Consider the following 11,695-nt stretch of genomic DNA (forward strand, 5'->3'; position numbering starts at 1 on the left):
GGGACACCGGGGAGAACTCCCCTGCTCTTCTGCAAAAAGTGCCATCGGATCTTTTATATCCACCTGAGAGAGCAGACGGGACCTTGGATAAACATCGTATCTGAAAGTCGCCGCTTTTGACAGTGCAGCACCGCCTCAGTACGGCACTGGGTGTGTCAGCCTGGATTATGTGCTCAAGTCTCTGGAGTGGGATTTGAACCCACAACCTTCTGATTTAGAGGCGGGAGTGAGCCACGGCTGGGGTTGTGCTTAGTGCAAGGTGTTTGTGAGTGTTGCCACTTGATTGACATACATTCAGAAACTAAGAGGGCAACTGTAAGCTAACTCGTTGGCCTACTGACTTCAATGAACAGTAAAATCGGGCGGAGTGTGAAACCAGCGATGCACCTGATCCCGTCAGAGTCCCGACAGATGGGTTTGGCTAATATTGCCCCCTAAAGATCATTCGCACTCAACAGCTTGCATTTATGTCATGCCTTTAACATGGAAAATGTCCCAAATTGCTTTACGGGATCGTGGGGGGGGGGGGGGGAACAGGGGGCGCGGTGTTTGGAACATAAATCAAACGAATGGACGTTGGGCTGTGAAGCAAGGGTTTTAGGAGAAGTGACTGGGAGATGGGGTTTCGAGAGGGTTTCTGTGGGTGGAGAGCCGGAGGGGTTTAGCGAGAGATTTGCAGAGTCTAGATCATGATGGGTCTGGACAGAGTAGATAGAGAGAAACTGTTCCCATTGGTGGAAGGGTCGAGAACCAGAGGACACAGATTGTCAAACGAACCAAAGGCAACATGAGGGAAAACTTTTTAACGCAGCGAGTGGTTAGGATCTGGAATGCGCTGCCTGAAAGGGTGGTGGAGGCAGATTCAATCATGGCTTTCAAAAGGGAATTGGATAAGTACCTGAAGGAAAAAAATTTGCAGGGCTACGGGGAAAGGGCGTGGGAGTGGGACTAGCTGAAGTGCTCTTGCAGAGAGCCGGCACGGGCTCGATGGACCAAATGGCCTCCTTCTGTGCTGTAACCATTCTATGATTCTACAAATCGAACGAATGGGCATTGGGCCGTGGAGCAAGGATTAGGAGAAGTGACTGGGAGATGGAGTTTCGAGAAGGTTTCTGTGGGTGGCGAGGCGGAGGGGATTAGCGAGGGATTTGCAGAGAGCGGGGCCCAGGTGGCTGAAGGCATGGGGCCACCAGTTGTGGGGTGAAGGGAGGAGAGACACCAAAGGTCAGTCAAAGGGACCGAAGGGTGTGGCAGCAGATGTAAAGCTGGAGAAGCTTACAGTAATCGGGTGTGGCGAGATTAGAAGATAAGGATGAGGATCTTCAATGGAAACCAATGTATTTCAGCAAGGGCTGCACGATGCTCCAATAACATGCTGGAAAGACGTTAGATCGGAGGGATAGCAGATCTCAGATGACGTGGGTCATGGAACGTTGGATGATTCATCATTGTAGAAGGCACATATACACATGTTAGTGGAGGTTCTGTGGCATTGCTCATGGTGCATTGGATCATATGCAGCTTTTATGATGATTGGTGTGTTATACCATGCAATGGACCAGGTATTATACTGCCGCTAAGGTAGACCTGTATTTAAGCAGGCCCGTCCCGTAAAGACCGCAAAGGTCTAATTGCAGATTGGAAGGTAAATTTCCGTCTCCGGGTGAGAAAAAAAACATAAAATGCCTGGCTTTCTTTTTTTTTACATAGTTTTAACATTTTTAAGCGTGATGTTGAAGTTGTACATGGATAGATAATACTTACACTTATGTAGTGCCTCACCTCAAAACATCTCAAGCCACTTCATGCAATTATAAACCTTTGAAGTGATTGGTATAATCTGTTGGTATAATGTAATGTAATATCATGTAATGTAATGTAATTATTTTTATCCATTCACGGATGTGGGCCTCACTGGTGAGGCCAGCATTTATTGCCCATCCCTAATTGCCCTTGAGAAGGTGGTGGTGAGCCGCCATCTTCTTGAACCGTTGCAGTCCGTGTGGTGAAGGTGCTCCCAGAGTGCTGTTAGGGATTTTGACCCATCGATGATGAAGGAACGGCAATAAATTTCCAAGTCAGGATGGTGTGTGACTTGGAGGGGAACTTGGAGGTGGTGGTGTTCCCATGCGCCTGCTGCCTTTGTCCTTCTAGATGGTAGAGGTTGCGGGTCTGGGAGGTGCTGTCGAAGAAGCCTTGGCAAGTTGCTTCAGTGTATCTTGTAGATGGTAATTAATATAATTAATTAATATATAATATAACATAATATAATTTAATGGAGTTAAGATACAGATCAGCCATGATCTCATTGAATGGCGGAACAGGATCGAGGGGCTGAATGGCCTACTCCTGTTCCTATGTAATGTAATGCAATAAAATATAATAAAATGTAACATTATCGGGAACAATAGCATAGTGGTTATGTTACTGGACTAGTAATCCAGAGGCCTGAACTAATAATCCGGAGACATGAGTTAAAAATCCCACCACGGCAGCTGGGGAATTTAAATTCACTAATTAAATAAGTCTGGAATAAAAAGCTAGTACAGGTAGACTATCCTTTATCCGAAAACCTCGGGACCAGCTGTGTTTCGGTTTTCGGAAAATTTCGGATTTTGGAAGGTATTTTATAAGACTGGGAAATTTGTCGGGGGTGGGTCTGCGGGGGTCCGCGGGGGGGTCGGCGGGGGTCGGTGGGGTCGGCGGCGGGGGTCGGCGGCGGGGGTCGTCGGCGGGGGTCGTCGGGGTCGGCGGTGGGGGTCCGCGGGGGGGTCGGCGGGGGGTCGGCGGGGGGGTCGGCGGGGGGGGTCCGCGGGGGTCCGCGGGGGGGTCCGCGGGGGGTCGTCAGTGGGGGTCGGGGTCGTGCGCCACTCTGGTCATGTCGTGCGAACGACTTACGCTGAATGAAAAAACCTTCGGTTTTTAGAGGGTTTCGGTTTTCGGAAGTTCAGATAAAAGGTAGTCTACCTGTATCAGTAATGGTGACCATGAAACTACCGGATTGTTGTAAAAAGCCCATCTGGTTCACTAATGTCCTTTAGGGAAGGAAATCTGCCGTCCTTACCCGGTCTGGCTCCAGACCCACAGCAATGTGGTTGACTCTTAATTGCCCTCTGAGATGGCCTAGCAAGCCACTCAGACATATCAAAAACAAACTGCTACGATGGACTGCAGCGGTTCAAGAAGGCGGCTCACCACCATCTTCTCAAGGGCAATTAGGGATGGGCAATAAATGCTGGCCTGGCCAGCGACGCCCACATCCCATAAACGAAGAAATAAAAACATATAATTAATTTAATATAATGAATGTAATATAAAAGCCTTATCCCATGCACCGTCAGCTTATAATGTGAAATAATAATATTCCAAAGTACGCACTTAAGTATTTTACCTGGAACCTGAAACAGTTATTAATGCTTAATATGTGGGGGTTACTGGGGAGGAGCATATAACCTGCTGGTTCTATTTATTAAGGCCACTGATTTATGGTTTTCACAGAACAATCAATTTTTGAAAATTCATTCACAGGATATGGGCGTCGCTGGCAAGGCCAGCATTTATTGCCCATCCTTAATTGCCCTTGAGAGAGGTGGTGGTGAGCCGCCTTCTTGAATCGCTGCAGTCCGTGAGGTGAAGGTGTTCCCACAGTGCTGTTAGGGAGGGAGTGAAATGGTAGAATATGATGTCCAAGTAATTTGTTACCATTAAGCAATGGGACCAATTATAAATGGATGGAATCGTGGTCTCCAAAAGATGGATAAAATCCCAGGATCCCAAATAAATAAAGATGGAGCTTGACTTATTCAATCACTGTAAACCACTGTGAGACGGTAAGCCTTGCTATTCAGCATTTTGCTAGTGCCAGCTGTGGCTCAGGGGGTAGCACCCTCGCCTCTGAGTCAAAAGGTTGTGTGTTCTAAGCCCCACTCCAGAGACTTGAGCATGTAATCTAGACTGACACTCCCAGTGCAGTGCTGAGGGAGTGCTGCACTGTTGGAGGTGCCGTCATAGAGTTTAGAGTCATAGAGTTTTACAGCACAGAAAGAGGCCCTTCGGCCCATCGTGTCTGCGCCGCCCATCCATCCCTGTCCAGTCTAATCCCATTTTCCAGCATTTGGTCCATAGCCTTGTATGCAATGGCATTTCAAGTGCTCATCCAAATGCTTCTTGAATGTTGTGAGGGTTCCTGCCTCTACCACCCTTTCAGGCATTGAGTTCCACATTCCAACCACCCTCTGGGTGAAGAAGTTCCTCCTCAAATCCCCTCTAAATCTCCTGCCCCTTACCCTGAATCTATGCCCCCTTGTTATTGACCCCCCTACTAAGGGGAAAAGTTCCTCTTTATCTACCCTATCTATGCCCCTCATCATTTTGTACACCTCAATCAGGTCCCCCCTCAGCCTTCTTTGCTCCAAGGAAAACAACCCCAGCCTGTCCAGCCTCTCTTCATAGCTGAGGCGCTCCATCCCAGGTAACATCCTGGTGAATCTTCTCTGCACCCTCTCCAAAGCAATCACATCCTTCCTATAGTGAGGCGACCAGAACTGCACACAGTACTCCAGCTGTGGCCTCACCAGCGTTTTGTACAGCTCCATCATAACCTCCCTGCTCTTATATTCTATGCCTCGGCTAATGAAGGCAAGTATCCCATATGCCTTTTTAACCACCTTATCTACCTGTTCCGCTGCCTTCAGGGATCTATGTACATGTACACCAAGGTCCCTCTGACCCTCTGTACTTCCTAGGGTCCTACCACTCATTGTGTATTCCCTTGCCTTATTTGTCCGTCCAAAATGCATCACCTCGCACTTTTCAGGGTTAAATTCCATTTGCCATTTTTCCGCCCATCTGACCAACCCGTTTATATCGTCCTGTAGCCTGAGGCTTTCCTCCTCGCAATTTACCACCCCACCAATTTTCGTGTCATCTGCGAACTTACTGATCATACCTTTTACATTCTCATCCAAATCATTTATGTAGATCACAAACAACAAGGGACCCAGCACCGATCCCTGAGGTACCCCACTGGACACAGGCTTCCAGTCACAAAAGCAACCTTCGACCATCACCCTCTGCCTCCTGCCACTCAGCCAGTTGAGGATCCAACGCGCCAAGGCACCCTGGATCCCATGGGCTCTTACCTTCTTGACCAGTCTCCTATGCGGGACTTTGTCAAAAGCTTTACTGAAGTCCATGTAAACCACATCCACAGCATTTCCCTCATCCATCCCCCTAGTCACCCCCTTGAAAAATTCAATCAGATTTGTCAGACATGATTTACCCTTGACAAAGCCATGCTGACTATCCCCGATTAATCCTTGCCTCTCCAAGTGGAGACTAATTTTGTCCCTCAGAATTTTTTCCAATAATTTCCCTACCACAGATGTTAGGCTCACTGGCCTATAATTCCCTGGTTTATCCCTGCTACCCTTCTTGAATAATGGTACTACGTTAGCTGTTCTCCAGTCCTCTGGTACATCCCCTGTGGCCAGAGAGGTTCTGAAAATTTGTGTCAGAGCCCCTGCAATCTCCTCCTTTGCCTCCCACAGCAGCCTGGGATACATCTCGTCCGGGCCTGGGGATTTATCCACTTTTTGGCCTGTTAAAACCGCTAGCACCTCCTCCCTCTCGATGCTAATATGTTCAAGTATGTCACAGTCCCCTTGCCCGATTTCTATGTCTGCATCGTCTTTCTCCATAGTGAACACAGATGCAAAAAATTCATTTAAAACCCCGCCTACCTCATCTGGCTCTACACACAGATTGCCACTTTGGTCCCTAATGGGCCCTACCCTTTCCCTGGTTATCCTCTTGCCCTTAATATACTTATAAAACATCTTAGGATTTTCCTTTATTTTGCTCGCCAGTGTTATTTCATGGCCCCTCCTCGCCCTCCTAATTTCTTTTTTAAGTACGCCCCTGCACTTTTTATACTCCTCTAGGGCTTCTTCCATCTTTAGTCTTTTGTAACTGCCAAAAGCCCCCCTTTTATTCCTAATGCATTTTTGTATATCCCTTGTCATCCAAGGTTCCCTTTGCTTGTTGGTCCCACCCTTGACCTTTACAGGAACATGTTGGCATTGTACTCTCTCTATTTCCCTTCTGAAAGTCTCCCACTGTTTTGATGTGGATTTTCCTATAAGTAGCTGCTCCCAGTCCACTTTGGCCAGATCCTGCCTTATCATATTAAAATCGTCCTTCCCCCTATTTAGAACCCGGGCCGTCTTTGTCCTTTTCCATGACCACCTTAAATCTCACCGAATTATGGTCACTGTCGCCAAAATGCTCTCCTACTGACACTTCCACCACTTGCCCGGCTACATTCCCTAGAATTAGGTCCAGTACCGCCCCCTCTCTTGTAGGACTTTCTACATGTTGGCTCAAAAAGCTCTCCTGGATGCACTTTAAGAATTCTGCACCCTCTAAGCCTTTCACACTCTGACTATCCCAATTTATATTGGGGAAGTTGAAATCCCCCACTATTATTACCCTATTATTTTCGCACTTTTCTGAGATTTGCCTACATATCTGTTCCTCTATCTCCCCCTGACTGTTTGGGGGCCTATAGTACACTCCCAGCAAAGTGCTTGCCCCCTTTTTGTTTTTAAGTTCTACCCATATGACCTCATTAGAGGAACCCGCTAATATATCATCCCTCCTTACAGCAGTAATTGACTCCTTAGTTAATATTGCAACACCCCCTCCCCTTTTACACCCCCCTCTGTCTCGCCTGAAGATTCTATACCCCGGAATATTGAGCTGCCAGTCCTGACCCTCCCTCAACCATGTCTCCGTGATAGCAACAATATCGTACTCCCATGTGTTCAACAATAACTTCAGTTCATCCACCTTATTTGCAAGACTCCTTGCATTAAAATAAATGCCTTCCAGCCCTGCCAGATTCTCTTTTGCCTTCACATATTTGCTCTGCCTTCCCAGCTGACTTGTTTTTCCCTCTGTATTTGGCTGTAAATCACCCCCTACTATAGCTCCACTCTGTACCCCATCCCCCTGCCAAGTTAGTTTAAACCCCCCCCAGCAGTGCTAGCAAACCTCCCCGCAAGGATATTGGTTCCCCCCTGGTTCAGGTGTAAACCGTCCGACTTGTACAAGTCCCACCTTTTCCAGAAGCAGACCCAATGATCCAGGAAACTAAAGCCCTCCCTCCTGCACCATCCCTTTAGCCACGCATTCATCTGTTCTATCTTCCTATTCCTATACTCACTAGCACGTGGCACCGGGAGTAATCCAGAGATTACAACCCTCGAGGTCCTGCTCCTTAATCCTTCACCTAGCTCCCTAAATTCTTGCTGCAGGACCTCATCCCTCTTTTTACCTATGTCGTTGGTACCAATGTGGACCATGACCACTGGCTGTTCACCCTCCCCCTCCAGAATGCCCTGCAGCCGCTCAGTGACATCCTTGACCCTGGCACCAGGGAGGCAACAAACCATCCTGGATTCACGTCTACGGCCACAGAAACGCCTATCTGTTCCCCTTACTATAGAATCCCCTACCACTATTGCTCTCCCACTCTTTTTCCCCCCTTCTTGGGCAGCAGGAGCACCCCCAGTGCCAGGAAGTTGGCTGCTGCTGCCTTCCCCTGGTGAGTCATCCCCCTCAACAGTATCCAAAGCGGTATACTTGTTTGAAAGGGGGATGTCCACAGGGGTTCCCTGCACTACCTGCCTGCCTTTGTTGCTCCACCTGATAGTCACCCCCTGTGCTGCCCTACCCTGAGGCATGAACAACTCGCTAAACGTGCTATCCACGAGCCTCTCAGCATCGCGCATGCTCCAAAACTCATCCACCCGCAGCTCGAGCGCCGCAATGCGGTCTACAAGTAGCTGCAGCTGGATGCATTTCCCGCACACATGATCGCCAGGGACACTGGCAGCGTCCCTGACTTCCCACATGGAGCAAGAGGAGCAGAACACGGGTCTGAGCTCTCCTGCCATGACTTACTCCTTTAATTAATTAAAAAATTTATTCAATACCCCAGTTACAGGTATACTCTAGGGCGCTTTATTTACCAACTATCCCCACTACACCACAGAAATTTAACACCACAGAATTCAAGCTTGTATTGAAAAGAGAGAAATACTCACCAACCAATCACTTACCTGCTCCCTGGTGACGTCACACTTGGATTACTTTTTACCTCTCTCCTGGAACCTGGATTGGTATGCCTCTGACTGCTCCCTCTCAAGCCTTTAAGCTCTCCCGCCTCGGGCTGCTCCCGCGCAGGTCCGCTGCTTCTCCGGTCTCGGGGCTGTGGACCTCGGTGCCTCTGACTGCTCCCTCTCAAGCCTTTAAGCTCTCCCGCCTCGGGCTGCTCCCGCGCAGGTCCGCTGCTTCTCCGGTCTCGGGGCTGTGGGCCCCGTCTTTTAGATGAGGCGTTAAACTGAGGTCCCGCCAGCCCTCTTGGGTAGACGTAAAAGATTCCATCGCACTATTTCGAAGAGCAGGGGAATTCTCCCCGGTGTTCTAGCCAATATTTATCCCTCAACCAACATCACTAAAAAACAGATTATCTGGTCATTATCTCATCGCTGTTTGTGGGAGCTTGCTGTGTGCAAATTGGCTGTCGTGTTTCCTACATTACAACAGTACACACTGCAGCCACAGTGGTGGAAGGAGTGAATGTTTAAGGTGGTGGATGGGGTGTCGATCAAGTTGGCTGCTTTGTCATAGGAATAGGAACATAGGAACAGGAGGAGGCCATTTAGCCCCTCGAGCCAGTTCCGTCATTCAGTGAGATCATGGCTGATCTGTGACCTAACTCCATATACCCGCCTTTGCCCCATATCCCTTAATACCTTTGGTTAACAAAAATCCATCAATCTCCGATTTAAAATTAACAATTTATCTAGCATCAGTTGCCATTTGCGGAAGAGAGTTCCAAACTTCTACCACCCTTTGTGCGTAGAAGTGTTTCCTAATTTCACTCCTGAAAGGTCTGGCTCTAATTTTTAGACTATGCCCCCTAGTCCTAGAATCCCCAACCAGTGAAAATAGTTTCTCTCTATTTCCCCTTAATATCTTGAAAACTTCAATCAAATCATGCCTTAACCTTCTAACTACCAGGGTGTGCAACCCTAATTTGTGTAATAACAACAGAAAATGCTGGAAATACTCAGCAGGCCAGGCAGCATCCGTGGAGAGAGAAACAGAGTTAACGTTTCAGGTCTGGGACCCTTCATCAGAACTGGAAAAAGCTGGAGATGTAACAGATATTAAGCAGGTGCAGAGAGGTGTAATCTCTCCTCATAATTTAACCCTGGTAAACCTACGCTGCACTCCCTCCAAGGCCAATATATCCTTCCTTGGGTGTGGTGCCCAGAACTGCTCTCAGTACTCCAGGTGTTCTAACAAGGATTTTGCCCCAATAGATCTCCATCCAATTGTTTAAAACAAAAAAATTAGGAGTCATAGGGCTAGACTTTTGGGGAGCCATCAGGCGGGGTTTCAGGTGTGTGGGGGGGGGGGGGAAATCCCGAATTTGGGGGTCCCGACACCATCCCGACCAAAACCCCGCCCCACGTAAGTTTCAGGGGCGGCGGGTACCCGCCCCGCACTGGGACCTGCCGAAACCAGGCGGGAAGGGATTAGTGCCAATTAACTGCCTGTTAACAGGTAGTTAACAGGCAGTTTTTAGCCTAATCCCTATTTTGAGGGGTTTCGTGTGGGTTTCCCGACGGCTCCAAACCACGCCAGGTAGAGCAGGCGGGCCGTCGGGTTGAAGGAGTTGGAGGGGTCGCGATGTCGGTGCTCAGGTGAGTGATGGGTGCATGAGTGCAAAGGTAAGTGTGTTTGGTGTGTCTAAAGTGTGTAAAGAACTTTTACTTACCTGTACTTACCTTAACAGCCTTTCTTCCTGTAGCCGTCGGGAGCGCATCACTCAGCCGGAACTTAAAGCTGAACGGCTACGATCTGTCAAAAGTGACAGCCTTCAGCTTTGAGTGCCGGTGTGAGTTCTAACTGAGTCTGTGCAGAATGACTCATGTCAGAACTCAGACTGTCAGTGTTTCACAGCTTCAAACAGCTGTAAAACACTGATATTTCATCTGTCAAGAACTCTTGACAGATGAAATTTCAGTCTGTGATATCACCTGTTGCCGGGTGGCCCTTAATTGGCCTGCTGAGCCCGCTGGGCGGGCTCAACAAGGTCAAGCAAGGGAAAATCGCACGGATTGGCCGGACGTCGAAGTAGGCGGGTCAAAAACCCGAAAGGGGAAGACCCGCCTTCTTCCCGACAGGTTCGGCAAAATCTACCCCATAATCTCAGAATAATAGATTATTATTAGGCCATTTAGGACTGAGATGAGGAGAAATTTCTTTACTCAAAGGATTGTGAATCTTTGGAATTCTCTACCCCAGAGGGCTGTGGAGGCTCAGTCGTTGAGTATATTCAAGACTGAGATCGATAGATTTTTGGATACTAAGGGAATCGAGAGAAATGGAGATCGGGCAGGAAAGTGGAGTTGAGGTCGATGATCAGCCACGATCTTATTGAATGGCAGAGCAGGCTCCAAAGGCTGTATGGTCGACTCTTGTTCCTATTTCTTATGTTCTTAAATTAAAACATTGATTATTAGGAGGCATTTTAACACTGCAGCTGTTCCTTGGTTTATTAGTGAATGAGTTTAACTCAGTTTTATTTTTTTCAGGAAACTAAAATTTAGTGGAAAGAAATAAAGTCAGATCCAAATATGACCGCTAACATCATAAAAGATTTTCTGAAAATGCCGGAAAAATATTACTTTGTTCAACTATTCAACCAGAGCATCATCTTCACATCACAAAGAACCAGAGAGTACATTGGATTCAAAGACCCCGAGTCCAAACTGAAGATAAATAATTCCACGCTGACCGATATTTTCCTGATGACCTACATTAACCGGAGCCTTCAGTGTAAGCTGAATGAAGCCATTAGTTGTACGAGGATGACCGAAGAGCAGACCGTCCTGCTGGGGGCGGATTGGGTTTGGGCTGTGCAGGACGCGACTTCTAAAAACCCCAAGGTGCAGATCGCGGTGCAGGTCATTCACACGGAGAGTGAAGAGGAGCAGGTGGCGGAGAAGAGGCTTCCAGTCACCGAGTCCATGAAGCTGGCAAGGCAAGAGACCATCGACAAGACCCACCCCGAGAAAATCATCGATTTCTGTTCATCCATTGGGAAGGACTGTTACGGGCTCTTCCTTTTCTTTGGGCGCAAGGACGACCCGAAGAGCATCTGTGGAGTCCTCAGCAATGACTTCCACACACACTTGGGAAATGGCCGCGAGGTTGACAACACCGTCCTGCTGGGTAGCATCGAGAAGGCCAAGAGCTTTGTCACTCCAGGAAGAATGTTGGAGCTGATTCTTCAGAAAGAAGGCGTGCCGGCGAACTTAAAGCCAGTCTGTGTCAGGTTTACTCAATAGCCCTGCACCAGGACAGTGCTCTCGACGAGTTCCAATACCATGCAGGTCACCTAGAATCTTTGAGCGTGTTCAATGTTCCAACAAGACAAACCTTATCTTCATCACTTGAAGAAACTGAACATTCCTTCCCAAACCTGGCACGTCACTACTTCTAGAAGCCCATTCCCATCTACGAGTGGAGTCTTCACCTGATTAACTTCAATCTACAAGAGCGGCCTACCTTCTTCAGTCTCGTCACGATTATGAATCATAGAATCAAAGAATAGTAC

General features: G+C 48.1%; 1 protein-coding gene across 1 annotated transcript; it reads left to right on the top strand.

Moving 5' to 3' along the window:
- The first annotated feature begins 10,712 nt into the window (after positions 1-10,712).
- On the top strand, positions 10,713-11,426 carry LOC147105779 (rab15 effector protein-like). Its single transcript, XM_086010892.1, has one exon. It carries the CDS (start codon positions 10,713-10,715, stop codon positions 11,424-11,426), a length of 714 nt encoding a protein of 237 aa, XP_085867018.1.
- Positions 11,427-11,695: the final 269 nt, after the last annotated feature.

This window comes from Somniosus microcephalus, chromosome 17 (assembly GCF_052327205.1).
Source record: "Somniosus microcephalus isolate GS21.2 chromosome 17, FLI_Smic_1.0, whole genome shotgun sequence".
NCBI lineage: Eukaryota > Metazoa > Chordata > Chondrichthyes > Squaliformes > Somniosidae > Somniosus > Somniosus microcephalus.

What these genes read in the sequence shown, in the direction of transcription:
- LOC147105779 (XM_086010892.1), top strand. Translation starts at nt 10,713, where the DNA reads ATGACCGCTAACATCATAAAAGATTTTCTGAAAATGCCGGAAAAATAT.